Below are 19,912 nucleotides of genomic sequence, written 5' to 3' on the forward strand. Positions count from 1 at the left end.
CTGATAACATTATGGAAAGGATCCCTACAGAGATAAACTTTTTTTGTCAAAGAGTAAGATCCTAAACAGTATTTTTGGTCTGGTGGGTTTGGTGATGGTGATTTGGTTTCATGTTTCATGTTAAACAAAAAGGATCTTACTCTTTAACAAAAAGGTCTATCTTTGTAATGTTGTAAGACAATTAGAATAAAAACAGCACTCTGACATAAATTGAAGGTGCACAATTGTCCTCTAGTTTGCATTGAAGCTTGTTTGGCAGCTGCCCCCTGCAGCGATCTTGCTTTACACTGGGCCAATGTTGAAGATTGTTGTTCCCATCAATAACCAGAACATAGGAAAATAGGGTCCAGGTTGAAAAACCCAAAGTTACCCTCTAAATTGTGCACTCTGTTTTCAAAGTAGTTTTACAAATGACGAAAAAAACAACAACTAAAACATCAACCCTGTATAAAAAAAATTAAATTTGAATGAACACAAAAAGAAAAATGTTTTTGAAAACGGAAAAAGCGGTCCATCTGGTAAAGCAGTACCAAAGACGCCTGTTGGTTTATCGCTGACAGCTCAGTCTTTACTAAAAGAGCCTGTTTTCTATAGAAAACTTTTGCTTTGTTTGCAAAGGGTTATTCCATTCAGTTCCATGCAAATCCCATCCAGTTAGTCCTATCCAGTTAAACAGACAAAACTTGTCCAAACAGTATACCAACGATGCCTTTAGGGACAACTAAGCCGTTTGGCTGGTGTCGCAGTCTCTTTAAACCTTTTCACTGGAAGAGCCTGTTTTTTAGAGCGAGTGCTTTGTTGGAAAGTTTCCCTCCATCAAGTATCATGAAAATCTTTTGGATTGGATTACGTCAAAGGTATGAGGAAGGTCAGCAGGGTAGCTGAAGTCCCGTGCATGCATTAGTCCAAACAGCATAGCAACAGCTAATGCTACATTATCAAGATCTAGCAACACCGTGATGCCTTCAAGGACAATTCCAATGTCCTCTGGTTCATGAAGCATGTTCTCTAAGAACGTAAATCCCAGTCGTGTCTTCAATGGCCTTGTTTATGGCGTCTTCATCCAGGCCCTGTTATTAAAAAAAGAAGAAAGAATCAAGAAAGAAATCAAGAAAAATAAAAAATATTAAATCACAGAGACAAAAAAAATGTTGACAGGACAGTGGTTGAGTGTGGGAAGATTTACAGTGCTGTAATTATGATTAATTTAACTTGTGATGTTTTGTTGTTCAAACAATCAGACTAATTTTAAACAATGTCTAAAGTCATGTCTAAGATTTGTTAAGTATTGATTGTATAATACTTTGAAACAGATCATTTTAATGCATTATCAAAATTATAAATACATATTATATTAATCAATGAATCATTTCAGCGAAGTGATCAATCAGGAGATCAAAAGAGAGTAATGAGCACACAACACAAACCACATATTGCTGCACAAGGTTCCTGGATCTTCACCCGTGCCCTTGATGATACACTCACAACCAGCATCTATATCATCTCACTGAAAGAATTTTTTCTTATTAGCATCTTAGTATAACACTTTTGCTACATTTTGAAGTCAGCTACTGGTATACACTGTCATACGGGTACATATTTCTCCAAGAATATTACAACATGGTTCCTACAATGATACTTAGCCATGCTGTCAGCTCCAAATCACATAAGAAAGAGTTTGACAGTAAAGACAATGGTATGAAGATAAGTAAGAAATTAAATAGAGGAGAGGTTAAAACTGAGACAAAAAGATGAATATAGTAGGAGAAAGATGAAAAATATTTAGACGTAGGGCCTCCCTCACAATTTGTATGCTGTTCTTGCCAATAAATTGTGGTACACGGAAAATATTTTACCATTTTATATAACCTTTCCACAATTCTAAAATCTTAATGTTTTTCAAAAACAAAAGAAATAACACTAAAGAAAAACTTAGTGAAAGGACCAAGGAGAAACCCTATTGCATCATCAACCTCCACCCCATAATATGTGCTGTATTTATATAGCGCTTTTCTAGTCTTAACGACTACTCAAAGCGCTTTTACATCATACAGGAAACATTCAGCATTCACACACATTCATACACTGTGGCCGAGGCTGCCGTACAAGGTGCCACCTGCTCATCAGATATACACTCACACACATTCACACACCGATGCGCAGCACCGGGGGCAACTCGGGGTTCAGTGTCTTGCCCAAGGACATTTTGACATGGGGCTGCAGGGCAAGGGATCGAACCACCAACCTTCCGATTGGCAGGCAACCGCTCCACCACTGACCACAGCCGCCCCTACTCTACTGTCATGTCTCTGTAGAAACGTTGGCCAGTGTTGACATAGAAACGGGCTGGCGTCAGGGTTGGTGGGTTACAACAGCAGCAGTTACAACGTGAGTTATGCCCAGACTGTGGAGAGTGTCCTTGTCACAAGCTGCCACCCTGAAACACAATCATGCATTCACTTGTGTATTAATGTTGGATGTTTATATAGACGTACATGTGTGCATTGTGTGTAAACCTACTCGTTGCCTATGTAAATGTTAGGCCAGACTTGATTGACGTGTCCTGTGGGTCGTCTGTCTGACAGCAGGGACTCCTGCAGCAGACAGAGGGAGGATCGTACGGTGGATCCCTGAGACATACTGGCAAACACACACAGACAAAGAGCACATAGAAGGCATATACTTTGTTAAATTACAAAGTTCCCCTGTCACTGCTGCCTTTACCAATATTCTTCTCACAATGACCTCACAATCACAGACTGAGCAGACAAACACACACTAACCTGTTTCCTCTGTGAATGAACTTATCCGACTTCAGAAATTTATCCTACCGTGCTTGCTCTTATTTCTCTGTAAACACTTACACCCACATATGACTGTTTCCTTTAATAACTCTGTAATCATACACTTAAAACATCCTGCATAATGTAGCACACAGTATCCATCAGCAGTTCAAGCACTTTGAAATACATTTTATACATTTTGACTACATGCCTGTAGTTTCCTTCTCATGAACAATGTGGTATTATCCTTTGAACTTCAACATCATTTCCATGTCCACAGACTGTTATGTAATACATTCTGTGCTAAAGGGGTGTCTATGTCTCTTAATGTGATTAACATTCACCAGTGGTGCTCTAACCTTTGGCTACATTTGTTGTGTTTACATAATATGGAATTATATACCAATCAAAAATGTAAGATATGCTCATTGCATTTGGAAACAAGGTATAAAGTATAGGTATAAAATGTCTTTCATGGTGATTCACAACGAGTCATAAAGCTGCATTTGAAAAGCTTGTGCACATGCCTGACAACATTGACAGGTTATGGTTGAATACAGTTTTAATATGAAAAACAAACCTCAGCAAAATATGACAATTAGATATTTACAATATTTCACACAACACATGACCATTGCTGCTCCTGGAAATTAAAATTGTACATGAAAAGTAGACCTTAGATCTGTAGAAATAAAAAGATGGACTTGAAATGTTCACCTCCGTCAAACTCTCAGCTCTACTACATCATGCACATTCTTATTATTTATAGAAATTGTCCATACTGGTTAGAGGGGAGTGTAACACATGGATAAAAAGAGAAATTTAATGTGATGACGGAGTTTAGAGGAGCTGAGAAAAAACAAAGAAGAATGTCAGAGAAGAGGACACAACCTCCGTTTGAGTGTCAGCTGTTCATCCAGCTTGAGGAGGAGAGACAGGAAGTTCCGGTTGGGATAAATGGCTCGTTTTTGGACGACACGCCGCAGAGCGTCTCTCAGAGAAAGACGCTGTCGCAACATGAAGAAAGCCAGGACCAGAGTGGCCGATCGACTCACGCCCATGATGCAGTGGACAAGCACTTTTCCTGCGGAGCAGGACAGAGAACGAGAAAGGAAATAAATAAAATGTGAGACAGCTAAAATATAAAGGTTTGATGGGACAGCGGGTGTCCCATTTTACATGTGCTGTACCATCTTTGCTCTTCAGGGCTTTATGTATGAAGTCAGATGCAAGCTTGAAGTACTGACTGAGGTCAAAGTGGTCAGAATCCTCTGCTGGGATGCCAAGGTAAACAGTGGTGTTCCCATAAAAACTCTGGTCCCCGATGCTGCCCTGCTTAGAGTGTGCTGCGTTCAGGACATGAGTGATGCCAAGGTTATGTAATTTCTTTCTACTCTGTGCCACAGCCCTGAAAAAAACACACAGAAACGTGACAAACAAAGGTCAAAGTCAAGATGCAGATACACAGGTTCAATACTTTAACAAGATAACAAAAACTGATCAATGTATCTCTTGCAGCGCTTATGGGGTTTATATGCAAACAGAAGACACTCACACATTTCCTATGTACAGGTTGGGCCAGACTTCATCCACTGGTGTGAGCTCCACTGTGCAGGAATCCAAGATGAGCTCTAGTTCTTTAATGAGCACTAGGTCCTGTAGCTGGTTGCTCCCCGACATTCTCCCTCGGACACAGAGTGCTCCTCCAACAGACTGTCTGTGTCCCCCGTCCCTTCAGCACCAGAGTGTGCAGCTCAGTGAGAGACAACAGCAGGTGGCTGTTTGAATGCAGCTTGCTTCCAAAATTAGCCCTCTGTGTTCAGTTAGTTCTCTCCAACTGGATGTAGAGTTTGTTAATAGAGTTGCTGTTGCATTGATTAGTCTGTTCACTGATGCCAAAGGTCCAGCGGGAAAAGACAGGGAACTTTCTCTGTCTCCACTGAGGTCACATGAGGAGAGGACAAGGGAGGGGAGGGGTGGACACAGTTGAACTGTTTAGTGTATAGATACAGTAAATGGTACAAATGGAGACAGGCTTGCATGGTGAATGAGGACATTGACTTCTGCAGACTAAGGGACGACAATCCTGTCAATTTACTACGTAGGGTTGCTCCTTTCTTTGTTTTATTTTGTCTCACTCAACCTTTCATCCTTCAGTTTTTGGTCCAGGGCTATAAGCTGTCGCAGGAAGCCTCTGTTTGGGAAAATCCAGCGTTTCGGTTGCACACAGCGTACAGAGGACAGAAGACTGAGGTGGTGATGAATCATCAAGTAGGATAGGACCAACGCAGCTGAGCGACTCACACCGACAGCACAGTGCACAAACACCTTTCCTTGAAAGCATTAAGGACACAAACAAAGACACTGGAAATACAGGTAACCCCACAGTAACTGTTTCAATGTAGTGTCACCTCTGAAAACATGTTGTGGCAGCGTATGGTACCTCCTGATGCCAAAGCCAGGTGGATGAACTCAGCAGCAGGGTAGAAAAAAGGTGAAAGGTCAAATGTTGGCAGGTCGTTGGCTGGGACGCCGTAGTATTTCACCGTGGTTCCATAAAAATCATCACTGCCCTTACAGCACAGTTTCCCATGCGCTGCGTTCAGCACATGAGTGATGCCCAGCTGCCAGAGCCCAAGCTTGTCATGAGACATAAACCTGACACAAATAACACATTTGATGCACAATTCAGACACATATAGGTGAACTGAAATAAAGGGCAGGATACTCACATGTCCCCCAGATACAGGTCTGGCCACACCTCATCTCCATGGCGACAGGAGCGTGGAGCTGAATGTAAAAGCTCCTCCAGCTCCTGGAGAGACGGGATCTCCCACGCACTTTTTGAATACTTTGTCACACATGTGGCCTCTTCCTCCTCTTCTGGATTTGTGGCGCTGATGTTTCTCTGCTCAGAGTCTTCACATCTTACCTCAGAGATTGGTTTAATATCTGTCATTTCTAAGTTTATAGGGAGTAAATTGTCTCTGGTATTTCGCTGCTGTCTGTTGCCTTTGCTTTGGTTGCTGCAGCCTCTGACTGTCATAAACAGGTGGTCCAGTTTGGCACTGACTCTCAGCCAAACCTTCATTTATGGAAATGTGTTTATAATTACATTGCTGCTTTTGGAAACCACTGCTTGTGCTTGTGCTTGTCCGTGAGCGGGCAAATTCAAACCAAACAATCCATGAAATCTACTTTTTATATTTTATCTAGAGAAACATAACCTGTAAACAGACCCCAGTTTCACCTAAGGTTGGCCAGCAGATGTCAGTGTGAGTTTTACTAGCAGCCCTGCATGAGCCCAACAGCTCTTCTTTACGTTCTTTACTGGTGTTGTTGATAATCTTCACTTCCTGTTTGGTGTTGCCTAGTTGTCAGAAGCATGTTGGTAGAGTGATGCATGTTGGCCATGAAACTCTCTAAACAGACAGCTCATCTACACCCATATCTACACCCTCTGCCAGAACAATGACGGTAGATGTATGGTAAGAGAGGCAACTTCTGTTTAATATAATCGTTTAAAGTAAGTTAGAAACTAGTAAATGTACTTCCTATGACTTTTTTGTTCTCACAAAGTTAAAGGGTATTCTACTGATTTGTTCATGGGAAGAAAATAATGTTTAAACCTTTCCACACCATCATAAAGATGTGATTGAATCGCTCAGGGTGGTTCTCATGCTGAAATGTAGCAGTCAGGCGTTGCTTTTTGGTCCTGTGATAAATAGACTATGACCCCTTTGTTAAATTGTGTGTGTGTGTCTATCTCTCTCTCTCTCTCTCTCTCTCTCTCTCTCTCTCTCTCTCTCTCTCTCTCTCTCTCTCTCTCTCTCTCTCTCTCTCTCTCTCTCTCTCTCTCTCTCTCTCTCTCTCTCTCACACACACACACACACACAGACACACAGAAGGGCTTTCTCTCTCACAGCTGTGTCACTGCTCACTGTGACTCACTGTAAACCAGCCAAACAAGCTGACATGGCACCTATGAATCCCCAAGAAAAGACACGGGCAGGGAAGCTGCAGGATGTTGCCAATAACATCTAGAGGCCAGTTAAAAATAACTTGTTTTTTTCTGAGGGAACGAAGCAGCAGCTACTCAGGTAAGTTTCTTTAGGTTTCAAACGTGTAAATAGTCTATGTGATATTAATCATCAGCCGATAAACTGAATTTGTCCGGCATGGGCATCTTACTCACTCAGTTACTCACCATATGATCTGCATTATTGATGGTAGACCTATGCAACCAATTTCCATTGGTGTGATGATTATTAACAAAATCTAATTTCCTGCTAGTTTTTAAACAGCAATGTGATGTCATATCAGCTGTGACTATTAATCTAAGGGTGACACGGTACAGAATAAATGAGTAGCCTAACGAATGACAAGAGAAACCTTGGATTGATCAAAAGACCAAACACTTCCGAGTAGGCAGTTGAATTTGAATTGCCATTGAATTGATGTGAGAAATCGGCAATATTGTTTATTTCTGTTGTCACTTCCAGCCAAAACTGTAACGTTAGATGATTATTGCACGATGGGCCGACCTATTAGGGCTTTCTGCTGTTAATATTTTCTGTCTTGCTTTCGTCACCTCCAAGAACAACCAAATGAATCTTACGAACAGCAACAACTCAACACCGCTTGGGCTAACTGATGGTTTGGGTGGTGGTTTTTCTTTAGTCTGTAGCCCACTAGGTAAATTAGGTATCCAACCTAATGTTGCGTGAAAACATCAAACATTTTAAATTAATGAGATACGAGTATATCCAGTTGTTCCTCCTTTGCTTTGCCTAAGCGCCGTGATTGACAGTACATTGTATTTCCTAGGATGGTGAAGGCATGGGAACGGCATGACCCGCCCTACTCCCCCTCTGATTGGCTAGTACTTCTTGACTTCGTTGGTTTGGTTGGTCAGGTTTAGGCACTAGTGGGATTGGTTAGGGTTAAAGCAATCCCAGACAAAATAAGGCGAGTTTGATCGATCCATTTCAGTCATTAATTTTTATTTGATGGCTCCAGCTTTTGAAATATGAGGCTGCAACTAAAATTTTTTTTTTATCGATTAGATTTTAATTAATCAGTTTACTATAATGTAACACAACAAAAGCAGCAAAATTTCACATTGCAAACCATCAAATATTTGACATTTTTATTTGAATAAATTGTTTCGTCAAGACACTTTTTTTTTTCCATCTGCAACTTAATTGACTAATCGTTTCATCTCTAGTGTTTTTACAGTACAGTAAACTGAATATTTTGAGGTTTTGGACTGATTTTATAGAATTATGACGTTTTACAGACCAGGCGGTTAATCAATTAATAAAGAAAATAATCATTAGTTGCAGCCCTTAAATTGACGTAGATCCAGTAAGTAATCAAAGAACAGACTTACTTACTCTATAATTCTCTTGACTCAATTACTGTAACTGTTTAAGTACTAACCAGCTATGAAAATACTGGCTCTTTTATGCAGGAACATTTATAGATATCTTATCATAGTAGTCATCCTTTATCAAATTATAGTGCTGTCTAATTCATTGCTGATAACTGAAAGCTGCTTACTTGGGTAATTTGAAGTCTGTATCTGCTGTTCAGTCAGCATGTAGGCTATTGCTCACATTCAGCAGCTAATAGTCGTGTTGGTTTAGCCTTGCAGACCTTTGGAGCAGACACGGCGAGCAGCCCCGTAGTGAGCTTATCAGAGGGTCAAAGGGCAAAAACTAGGAAAAGACAGCAAAGAAGAATGTTGTTCATCAATACCTGAGTCTGTCTGTGGGAGAGGATCGTACTTACTCTGCTTGTTTTGTGGTTAGTGACTCGCTTTTTGTTGTTGTTGTTGTAATGTGAAATTACATCTGTGGAACAGAGAGGATGTTCACACCCAAGTCAGCTTGAATTCCTGTTTGTTTGGTTTGAGACATACTGTAAAACATAGGCTTGCATTTTGTGGATTGGGGTGTCCGTGAATACTTTTACTGTAAGCCACTGCTCTGCTGTACAGTCGCAGACCACATAGATGCTGTAATAGCTCTAAGTATCTGGTAGTGTGGTACTGCGTCACTTCTAATAGACCACAAAGAAGCTGCCCTACAGCAGCATCCCGATCAGTCATAGTATATTACTACTGCCACATGCATGCCTTCACAGTATGTACACTGTGTTATAGTGTTATTGTTTGTCTTTTTTTTTAACCAAAAGTGCATTTTTTTTGTGATTTCAGCTCCTAAAATGTGATGATTTGCTTAATTTACCTGTTTTATATAATTTACGATGGAAACTAACAACTATTTTCATTATTGATTAATTATTTAGTTGATGAAATGTCACAAAATTCAAGGGGATGTCTTCAAATTACATGTTTTGTCCGACCAACTGTCCAAAACCCAAAGATATTCAGTTTGACATGACACAAAAAATCCTCACATTAGCTTGAACAATAGATTACTTGGAGCTTTTGCTTGAAAAAATTGTAAAATGATTTACTGATCATCAAAATACTTCCAGATACATGTCCTGATGATTGATTGATTGATTGATTGATTGATTGATTAATGAACTAATTCTTTCAGCTATATAATATTATAGATGGTATAGCTTTTTATTTAAGGACTGTTGAATGAAGACATCAATTTTGGCTCTGGGAAGTTGGGATGTGCATTTTGACTAAACGATTATTACTTAGTTCAAAAAATAAGGTGAGGTGTGAGGATTTGCTCTGTTTTTATATTACTGTAAACTCATGTCTTAATAAAACAAGACATTTGAAGATATCACCTGGACTCTGAAAATATTTGATTACTGACATTTAATAGACCAAACAATTAATTCATAATTGAGAGAATAATCTTCAGATGAAACATTGACTGTTAGTCGCAGCCCTGGCTGATATACAGTTAGACATGTGGTTGTCATCAATAGTATGCACGTTGAATAGTGATGACAGTGGGTGAGTTTCAGGCAGTTTTGCATTCAAATAACAGGGCTGACAGGGGAAAAGCCAGTAATGAAATCAGTGGAGGTGAAAACAGTGGAGAAAGAAGTGGTAATTATCAAAACTTATTTTCATCTTTGATGACTTAACACTGTACATGTCTGTATCTGCAGTAGCATGGCACCGCCAGAGGACAGTGCGAGTGCCTGGAGCTGTAAGCAGGTGGCCCAGTGGCTGCAGGAAGAAGGCTTTGGAGAATATGTGGAGTTATTGTGCGCCCAGCACCGCCTGGATGGCCCCAGTCTGCTGGCTCTGACTGAGGCTGACCTGCGCGGGCCTCCACTGGGCCTCACCGTGTTGGGAGACATCAAGAGGCTGACCATAGCCCTTCGTCGGCTCCAGAGACAGAACCAGGCCCAGGGTATCCTGCCTACAGACGGTCTCCCTGCTGGGCTCTTGGTGGGCGCCGCAGTGGGCGAGTGGAGCTGTGATGAGGCTGACAGGAGTTTTAATGGAGGGGATGGCTTGTGTAACGGGACTGAGCTGAGGTTGAGGAATGGTAACAGATCTGGGTACGGTTCAGGAGCTGCAGTGGGTCATACACACTCCAACGGGAGGTATAGGCAGCACCTGGCCGGCAGATTGGACCCAGAATTGTGGAAGACAATCATTAGTTCCATATATGTCTTTTTTGTGTTTGGATTCACGTCTTTTGTCATGGTCATCGTACATGAGCGTGTCCCCGACATGAGGACCTACCCACCACTGCCTGACATATTTCTGGACAGGTATAAGTGCATGTATCCAGTGCATGTTGAGCATACTCCAAAGTTCATGTATACATTCTCTCACACTCATATCTAATCTGAACGCTAACACATGTTTTTGTACTCTGGCAGTGTTCCCAGAATCCCCTGGGCCTTTGCAATGGCTGAGGCCTGTGGCCTGATCCTGTGTTACATGTTTCTGTTGATCCTGCTCCTCCACAAACACAGGTACTGTAGTCCACCGTTCCAGCTCTTCCCATCACTAATACACTGTGTTATAATAATATGTGCAAGAAGACCACATCACCGCTAAAACACAAGGTGTCTGGCATGCAAATATAAACATTTTGGGCGAGGAATAAATTCCTTGCATGTTCTTCTGTATCTCAGGTCCATTCTCTTCAGACGACTGTGTTCTTTGATGGGAACTGTGTTTTTGCTTCGTTGTTGCACCATGTTTGTCACCTCGCTCTCTGTGCCTGGGCAGCACCTGAAGTGTGCCAGTAAGGTGGGAAGCACTTATGAGATTATTATTATCAACTGTGGAGTGGCCATTAATTATTGTTGCTGTTGGCAGTGTTACAGTTTATTCTTGACTCAGCCTTCCCACTGTGATTTGTGTGATTCAGACCATGACTGATAACTGATGATTTTTCTTCCTCAGACATATGGGGATTCCTGGGGAAAGATACAGAGGGCGCTACTGATCTGGAGTGGATTTGGGATGACTCTGACAGGCGTCCAAACGTGTGGTGACTACATGTTCAGTGGACACACTGTTGTTATCACATTGCTCAACTTCTTTGTGACTGAATGTAAGTGTCAATACGTTTTTGGTTTTTCCTCGGTTACAGTATGACTTTAGAGTATGTGTGATCTTTGTTAAAGGATAAAGCCAGTGGTATCCTATATTGTCCTTATTGTCAACAAATCCCTTGAAGAGAAAAAAACAAAAAAACGTAATGTTTAGTCCATCACTCAATACTTTCTGAAGCCAAGCCAATTGGTTCCTATTGAATCCATCCTTTTAAGTAATTTACATAAACAGTACACACCACAGGACGGATAGAAATATTCTGTGAAGGGACTTTTCTTTTCTTGTTGCCGCATGGAGATTATCCTTGGTGTCATGGCTGAAAGTTATGTACTTCGTTAGAGGCCGGTGCTGGTAGTTGTTGTACTTGGATTAAAAATGCAATTGCATTTACACTTATATTTAATGTGGTAACAAAGCATACATGACCACCTCTGGTTGTGGTTTGTCTGATCGACTCAGAATCTGCATTTTAGGTGCATTTACACCTGTACGTTCATGGTCAAGCACCAACCAATTACAATCCAATAACCCAGAACACATTTTAATGCCAGGTGTAAAGGGGGCCTGTATGGCTCACTGATGTGTTTTTAATTATTTTGTGGCGACATAAGAGTTCCATGGCACAGAGGAATAAGCTGTATTTAGCTTTGGATATGCAGCACACTGTAATTGTTAGTGAGTCAATTTGTTGGGGACTACTTTCAGCCATGGATTAATTCATTTAATGTGTAAGTCAGCAGGAATGTGTAGATGAGATTGATTAAAGATAAATTGCAGTGCTGGTGTACAGCTTCCATGTTGTTAGTTGGAACAATTCACTGTTTGTTTTGATCTTTTCATGGGATTTGTTGAAAATAAGAAACAAATATAATATAAATATCACTAAATTTATCCTTTTAATGTTTCCTTTGAATTGCAGACACTCCACGAACCTGGAATCTGATTCACACCATCTCCTGGGTGTTGAACCTGTTTGGGATTTTCTTCATCCTGGCGGCTCACGAGCACTACTCTATCGACGTGTTCATCGCCTTCTACATCACCACCCGCCTCTTCCTCTACTACCACACTTTAGCCAACACCCGTGCCTACCAGCATAGCAGGAGGGCACGCATTTGGTTCCCCATGTTCTCTTTCTTTGAGTGCAATGTCAACGGACCTGTCCCCAACCAGTATCACTGGCCCTTCAACAAACCAGCCTTCATGAAAACTCTGATTGGATAGAGTAGCCTTTTAAAGATCAAAACCTGAATGAGAATTCTTTTTTACTTGATATGCTGCTTTTTATCTTTGGATGGTTAGAAGTGTATTATGTGGGAGTTTTTCCCTGCCCATTTGTAGAAATGGATGTTTTTTTTATTTTGTCAACTAATCTTATGTTTGAAGGAATAGACATTTTGAGATATATGCTTATTTGCGTTCCTGCCAAAAGTTTGATGTGAAGATACAGTACCACTCTCAGAACCACTCTCAGAGAGTGGTATCGATCTTCTCATCTCAGAGTTGGATGAGAAAGCGAATATGTTTATTTCCGAAAATATCAAATTATTATTTTGAACGTTAACTGCACAGTACTGCCAACAAAAAACAAAGAAAGTAGTTTATTATGAGGCCTCTGCAGGTACGTATATTTTCATGGAGATTTATTTGCCTTTGTTTAATCACTTTTATCATTTATGTTCCACGTTGGAGATGTTTAAGGTTCACTTGTGGTTTGGGTTGTTAGTCTCTCTCAACATCTACCGTAGAAAACGTGGTTCACACCGCTGCAGTGCAGGTTGGTACTGTAGTTGTGGGTTTTTGGGAGTCGTCGTGGTGACCGATTACATTTTGTTTTGCTGCAAAGAGATTTGACACGTTTGGTGACTATTGCCAAAGGAGCAATTGTTTCTTTTGATGTGTAACGGGAAAAAAACAATTCCTGTTTTCCTCAAAAAAGCTCTGTTTCAGTCACTGTTTGTTTTTTTTGTTTACACTTTATAAATTGAACTCTACATAGTGTTGTCTGGATGGTGTAGCTTTTTTACATTTACACGAACGTTAAATGTATTGTATAGTTTTGCCAATCCGTACTTAGTATAGTTATCTCTTTATCCTAATTTGATACTGTGTTCTGTTATTTATTTATTTTTATTTTAGTTTTTTTTTTTACATAGTGTTAATTATGTAATGAGTATAGAAATGTATGGAGATGGATTTATTTTTTGGGATGGATTTTAAGTTTTATTGTTCAGAGTTTTCCTCTGTTGCACAATACAAAGATTTGCTGTTTGGATTACAACGTTTCAAAAGTATATAGTACTACTATGTACTACTATGCCATAGTTGATCCAAACTATATGTTTTTATTAATTGTTTACAATGTGTGGCTTTATTTGCAATGCAAGTAATTTACCTTTAATAATGATCTTCGTAATTAACTAATAATCTTAATCTTTCTCTGCCTTTTGGCTCAGAAATAAAAGTTTACAGATAAGGTTGACGTTTTTTATAAACTTCCTTGGCTGCTTTTTAACTAATGGGTTTGCATTTGTTGAATAAAATTAATTATACATTTCATTAGAAATCCAGATTTTTTGTGAGGTTTTGAAAACAACATGCCGTATCTGTCATGGGTAATGTCATGATTCACTGAGGTGTGCCTTTAATTTCAACATACCTGCTTCTCTTCCCCACCTTAGAACAAATATCTGATATCACATTTATTTTTCACATCACTATTCAAATATTATCACTAAAGATATGCGGGGGTGCACACCTTAATATAAAGCCTCCGTAAGAAAGTACTCGCACAGAACAGCTTCCTGTTGACCGGCTCACTTCACATCTGAGGATGGTACGTATTTGATCAATCAGAGAAGGCATGAACATGTAGCGCTTAGGAATAAAAATGACACTGTCTTTTATTTGTAAAGTCAGGAACTAAATTATAGTTTAACTTTTTTTATTATTAAATATGCTACATAAGATATAGATAGATATATTGGACTTTAAAGACAAAATTGCAGAGTTTACTTTATATTTTACGGTTAAACGTTAAGTAATATTGGGGTGCATTGTTTAGCTTTACAGTTACCTTCAAATTTCTGCAGGATTCAAGTTTAGTCCCTCTGCACCATTTATTATCTTATTGTAGTATTATTGTTTATAGTTGTACAACTTTTAGAAATGGTGGTAAAAGATAATTCAGTAAGTAAAATCAACAAAAGTGGTTTAGTAAGTAATGTCACTGGTGATTCCTCCACATAATGATTAAGATTATTACACGAATGTAAATACTGTAGATAGGGTGCAAACACTTAAGTGGTTTAAAAACTAGTTGGTCTTAGTCTTGCTTAATGTAAACTGAATCAAATCCTAACAAATCGATCTCCTGCAGACTGAAATTACATCAGTCTTATTTTTACATGCAGTATGTTGCACACAAATGTCTTTTGCATTTAGATGTATTTAAGTGGCCTTTTGTATAGAACAGAATGATTTGGAATGATGACAAATCCCTTAAACATGCAAAAAGCTACAATGCTAGCAAAGACCTACTGATACTAACGGTAAAACAAGTTTTCCTTTTAGCATTTTTAGTCTCTCTCACATGAAGTAATTGGTTTGTCTGGCCAGTCTGAGACAAAACAGGCATGAATAAAAGCCAGACATTTCCTTTCCATGTTTAGGAGATCTTAAAAGGATGATCAGTTAGTGTGTAAATACACTGCAGAGACTATAAAACCTGCACCATGTTTACGGATGTCTTTTCTTTACTCTTTTAGGCTTCTTTCCATGTATTTCTTTGTCTGCTGGGATTGGTTGTCCTGTGTCACTCCGACAGCTTCTTCCAAAAGTTAGAGCTGAAAGATCTGAAAAACCCTCCAAAAGGTGAGAACATAACAACAATTTGGTAGCAACTTATCTATGCTATGTTGGAAGGAAGGTGGACAAACTAGCATTTAGTCCTCTTTGATATTTGTGTTAATTATGAGTAGAATGCATCATTTAGCTGTTTGTGTGTTTACCTGGTTTACCTGCTGACTCAAAACCACACCTATGCACACATCGATACACTCACAGTCACTGCCACAAATTTATCAGAGCTTGATAAGTGGTTCAACAGCTCTGTTGAACTGTGGTGTTCTTTCTTTACATGTAGGGTGTGTGGATAAGGATGGAAAGCAGCACGATTTTGGCTCTGAATGGGACAGAGACTGCATGGCGTGCTCTTGTACGAGCGAGGGCTTGAGCTGCAGTAGCAAGTAGGATTGTCATGCTTTGATTTATTACATTACACCTTCTATTTTCCAGCAACTCTCTAAGTACCTGTGTGAGAACAATTGGGGCAGGGACAGGCAAAACCTGTCCAGGTCCAACATGTCGACTATAATTAAATAACGCTTGGCATGAATGATGACAAATGTATGTGTATTCTATGTTTCACCAAATTTATATATTGGTCCTACAGCTACTAGTTGATTGTGATGGGAAAAATGAAGCTCTGGTACAGAGACAGGAATATCATCCTCGGCATATTGCATCATTTATGACCCACCCCCCTCATCTCTAATAATTTGTGTATAGTCTATAATTTGTTCAAAGTCAATTTCTGAAGACTTAAACTCATTAAAATTATTCTTTCTTTTTATCCTTTAGAATGCCTAATGCAAACACAGTAGACATTTCTGAGGACTGTGAGTTGGTTGTTGATAAGGATGCCTGCTCTGCCAAGGTGGTGATGAAGTCAGACAAGACAAAGGAGTGTAACCCTGTCTGAACACACTACAACGTGACCTCTACACATTATGGACAACTGAAGTCCAAGGTTATAGGGTCTTCAATCTTGTTTGTATTTTATCAACTAGTTTGTGTACAAACTGTAAATTACCAATAAACCCTGACTAATCAACATTTGTCCGGCTTTTTAAATGTCACTGACAAGATTAAACCTAAAATCGCACTCCAGCTCTGTTTCTTCTTGCCTGCTTTATGTCTCTTTAACAGCACTTACAGTTGGTCATTTTCAGCATGTAATTAAATAAATTCACCACTGTGTGACAGCAGAGCTCAGTGCTCAGAAGTAAAAGTCAACTTGGCTGAGCCCATACAACACAATCAATAGACATACTGTATAACTGAAATGTCATCTTTACTGAAAATGTGTAAAATAAGAGAACATGAAAATAGGCAGTCAGTCAGCTTTTTAAGCCTTTTCCAACAAAATGCATTCAAAATATTGTTTAGATTAATTGAGCTTTTCCAGCACCTTACAGCTGTGGTACATGACTAATTTGTATATGACTATTTCACTTCATCACATTAAATCCGATGTTACTGTAGGCCTACTATAAATAACCAACATCCTTCTACAGAAGGGTGACAAACGACTGTAGGCTACTGTATTACTGCCTACTGTTTATGGATGTTGATTAATCTAATTTGATCATTGTGAGTCACTAAAAATAAGATGATTGAATGTAAGTGGCCTAGTTTTTATTTATATTTTGAAATTATATTTAGTTATATTGCCTATGAATTTCTGATGGCATTCACCAGAATATGAGTAGTAGACTATCCTAAAAATGTTATTCTGGTGGATACGATTCACACACAACTGGAGCCAAACCACCCACGGTATGGTGAGTGAGTGATAGTGCAGACAGGGTGAAAAGGAATGCGGAGTCTGTAGTTCACATTTCTATCTGTATTCTCTTCTGGAAAGTGTAGTCACCTCAGTAAGTCGCTAACTGGCTGCGTATTGGTTTAACCAGAGACGGTTTATAACATGGATGTATCGAGGTCAATATAATACACCTGTGATGGAGATGTATATGCTTTAAAACAACGACTGTGAATAAAGTCTATGGTTTAGAAGCGAGACAGCGCAACTGGTAATGTCCATAGACAGTTAAGGTAATTTCCTGTGTCTGGTAATGTGGGTTTTGCAACTGCGCCACTCGCCCCAGTCACTGGAGTAAACTGGATCCACGTGTAATAGCATGACACACAAAAATGGCATTTACTAAAGAAAATTAACTTTGTTTGAGACTTGTTTCTGTCTCATCGACAGATTCTCGCGAGATCTATAGATCATTTTTGGTCAACGTTTGTTACATCTTGAGTTGCCGGAAGGATGTGTAATGAGTAGTTATAATACATGGAAGGACCTAGCATACCGTTAACATTGTTAGCTATGCCATTTAAAGGTAATGTTCATTTTCACTGTCTTATCAATCCTAGCTCAGATATAAAGACTAATCACCCAGTTATATTAATATCTGGCCTACTTATTCCAGCACTTTAGCATTGCCCTTTGTATTGTTTACAATCCTCATAGAACTGTTTGTTTACATGCGTGTATGTATGGCCAGCACCTGCACGAACCCTGCATAAAGTACACAACTGTTCCCGGTTGAGACATTCTTTTGAGGAAACACAGTTACATTTGTTGATTACTTTAACAACATACATTCTACAGCACATTTAACATGCAGATGATGATCAGAGCACAGAAGATACTTCAGCCCACTGCAATTGGCACCTTGATGAACATCCGGCCACTTCGGTTGTGTAGTTTACCAGTCTGAAAAGAATTCACTGTTTTGGTAAATAAAGTGCAACACAGAGGAGCCTCGCTACGTTTGTAATAGTAAAAGGAATTTAGCATTAAATCCCCAAAGTCTTCATGGAGTACTTTGATGTCTTTCCTCGCCAGTTTCAAACCTGGCAAGAGACTGAGGAGAATAACTAAAGAAAAAGGAGAAAAAAAAAACGAGTGGCCCCATCGATCCGTTGTTGGGACGTTTACAACGTTACAATAATTTACCAATCATCACATTACAGAGGCCTTTTAGTTAACAAACGACCTTCGAGGAATTAAAATGGCCAGTCATGCAAGGTAAAGAGTCTTGAATTGTAATTTGTAACATGGTTTATTAAGAAATGACCAAAAATCATGGGTACATTTTTAAGATGCTTGAGCTTAGCTAATACAACATAACTACAAAACTAAGGTCAGCAATAACACGTGGGCATTTGGTCTTGAGGAGCGCGTCTGTGAAATACGGCCAGTCAAGGAACGATCTTGAATCGAGGAGATGTTCACTCAGCATCATAGTCGTGTTGTTCGCGATATGAAGAGCGGTCACCATAGGTAGGCTGACTCCTATTGTCTCTGTATCCGCCACCCCCACTCCTGTACTGGCCGCCGCCGCCGCCGCCGCCGCCGAACCTCCCCTCGTTGCTGAAGCTTCGGTCGCCGTAGCTTCTGTCACTCCTGTCGCCGTAACTCCTGTCACCGTAACTCCTGTCTCCATAGTATCCTCCGCCTCCTCTCCCACGCCCGCCGAATCCACCTCGTCCTCTTGGGCCCGATCCTCCGCCTCCTCTGGATCGCCCACCGCCCTTTCCTGCTTCATCCACCCGAATGGGCCGACCATCCAGAGTCTTCCCGTTCATTCCTTCCAGTGCATCTTTAGCATCTTCTGGATTGGCGTATTTCACAAAACCAAAACCGCGGGATTTCCCCGAGTCTCTGTCCATGATCACATCTACTTTTTCGATGGTTCCATATTTGCCGAAGGCCGCGGCCAGAGACTCCTCGTTGGTATCGAAACTCAGTCCTCCGACGAATAATTTACCCTCGTCAGACATCTTTAGTGTAGCTTTCACTAACCGGAGTGAAGGAGCTGTTGATGAGCCGGTTGACTGAGAGAGGGGGAGGCGAGCTTCGCTTCGTCTTTGTGTTTTTTTTTTTTTTTTCTTTTTTTGGCGGATTGCAAAACCTACTTTAGGTGGAGCTTTGATACAGGAACGCTTCACTTCCGCATTGTGTTTCCTTTGCCGTCACGTCTAGGTCGGAAGTGACGTTCATCCCGGCCCTTGTCCCAGAATGCAATGCCTTACAAACAGCACGCGCGAACTAAAGAAATTTCCCAGACCTCACTGTCCCATAAAGTCTGTGCAAGGCAACTATTAAAACACACTGGTTGATAATTAGTGTGCTATGGTCGACTGTGCAGTAGGGTTATAGATCTGGCAATGTTAGACTACAGCCCGTTCTGTTAATACATCCTTCTATAGCATGACGGATAACTGATGTCTTTTCTACATCAGACAGGCCTAAGGTGATTCCCATAGACCGTCAATATATAAACAGTCTATGGGAGTTTCTAGGGAAAAGAGACAGAGGATTGATCTGGAGTGGATTTGGGATGACTCTAGTGTCTATAGTCTGTACGTGTTTGCTTAACTTTTGTTTTTGACTTTAGAAGATGTGTGACCTTTGTTAAAGGATGGGGCCTGCAGCCTGGGGTATCCTATATTTTCCTCATTGTCAACAAATCCCTTGAAGAGAAAAATTAATAATAAACTCTCATACAAAGACAGACTTGTCTATATGGCAAAGTGCTCCCTTCAAGAGCTGACACAGCCATTGCCTGTGGGAAGATACACAGCAGCGATGCAGACACAGCACCCTGAGGCTTTCATGATCATCTTGGGGGACTTTAACCATGCAACTTTGCACTCTACTTTGGCCGTTTTTCACCAGGTTGTAGACTGTCCCACTAGAAACAACAGAACAATTGATCTCCTGGATGCTAATGTGAGGGATGCATACAGAGCGACT

General features: G+C 40.2%; 5 protein-coding genes across 8 annotated transcripts; 2 read left to right on the forward strand and 3 right to left on the reverse strand.

Annotated features, from left to right (window-relative positions):
* Window positions 1-3,243: 3,243 nt before the first annotated feature.
* Window positions 3,244-4,859, reverse strand: zgc:153981 (dual specificity protein phosphatase family protein). Its single transcript, XM_032541537.1, has 3 exons — window positions 4,339-4,859; window positions 3,974-4,191; window positions 3,244-3,867 (listed from the first exon to the last, which is right to left on the reverse strand). The coding sequence occupies exons 1-3, from the start codon at window positions 4,461-4,463 to the stop codon at window positions 3,656-3,658; spliced, it is 555 nt and encodes a 184-aa protein (XP_032397428.1). The 5' UTR covers window positions 4,464-4,859; the 3' UTR covers window positions 3,244-3,655.
* Window positions 4,472-6,142, reverse strand: LOC116705386 (dual specificity protein phosphatase 13-like). Its single transcript, XM_032541535.1, has 3 exons — window positions 5,516-6,142; window positions 5,227-5,441; window positions 4,472-5,116 (listed from the first exon to the last, which is right to left on the reverse strand). Exons 1-3 carry the CDS (start codon window positions 5,872-5,874, stop codon window positions 4,908-4,910), a joined length of 783 nt encoding a protein of 260 aa, XP_032397426.1. The 5' UTR covers window positions 5,875-6,142; the 3' UTR covers window positions 4,472-4,907.
* Window positions 6,129-13,864, forward strand: LOC116705383 (sphingomyelin synthase-related protein 1). 4 transcript variants are annotated; one of them, XM_032541528.1, is made up of 7 exons: window positions 6,150-6,271; window positions 6,681-6,883; window positions 9,888-10,502; window positions 10,614-10,709; window positions 10,872-10,989; window positions 11,146-11,296; window positions 12,218-13,864. In XM_032541528.1, exons 3-7 carry the CDS (start codon window positions 9,892-9,894, stop codon window positions 12,520-12,522), a joined length of 1,281 nt encoding a protein of 426 aa, XP_032397419.1. In that variant the 5' UTR covers window positions 6,150-6,271; window positions 6,681-6,883; window positions 9,888-9,891; the 3' UTR covers window positions 12,523-13,864. The 4 variants fall into 4 exon arrangements, with proteins under 4 accessions (XP_032397415.1, XP_032397416.1, XP_032397419.1 ...); XM_032541524.1 differs by lacking the exon at window positions 6,681-6,883 and having other exon boundaries at window positions 6,129-6,271; XM_032541525.1 differs by lacking the exon at window positions 6,681-6,883 and having other exon boundaries at window positions 6,145-6,271; window positions 9,891-10,502.
* Window positions 13,865-13,895: 31 nt separating this feature from the next.
* On the forward strand, window positions 13,896-16,192 carry LOC116705478 (beta-microseminoprotein). Its single transcript, XM_032541680.1, has 4 exons — window positions 13,896-13,913; window positions 15,066-15,171; window positions 15,443-15,545; window positions 15,940-16,192. Exons 1-4 carry the CDS (start codon window positions 13,896-13,898, stop codon window positions 16,058-16,060), a joined length of 348 nt encoding a protein of 115 aa, XP_032397571.1. The 3' UTR covers window positions 16,061-16,192.
* Window positions 16,193-18,196: 2,004 nt separating this feature from the next.
* Window positions 18,197-19,131, reverse strand: LOC116705390 (cold-inducible RNA-binding protein B-like). The gene has a single exon (XM_032541538.1). It carries the CDS (start codon window positions 18,934-18,936, stop codon window positions 18,385-18,387), a length of 552 nt encoding a protein of 183 aa, XP_032397429.1. The 5' UTR covers window positions 18,937-19,131; the 3' UTR covers window positions 18,197-18,384.
* Between the last annotated feature and the right edge of the window lie 781 nt (window positions 19,132-19,912).

This window comes from Etheostoma spectabile, chromosome 17 (genome assembly GCF_008692095.1).
Source record: "Etheostoma spectabile isolate EspeVRDwgs_2016 chromosome 17, UIUC_Espe_1.0, whole genome shotgun sequence".
In the NCBI taxonomy this organism is placed as follows: Eukaryota; Metazoa; Chordata; class Actinopteri; order Perciformes; family Percidae; genus Etheostoma; species Etheostoma spectabile.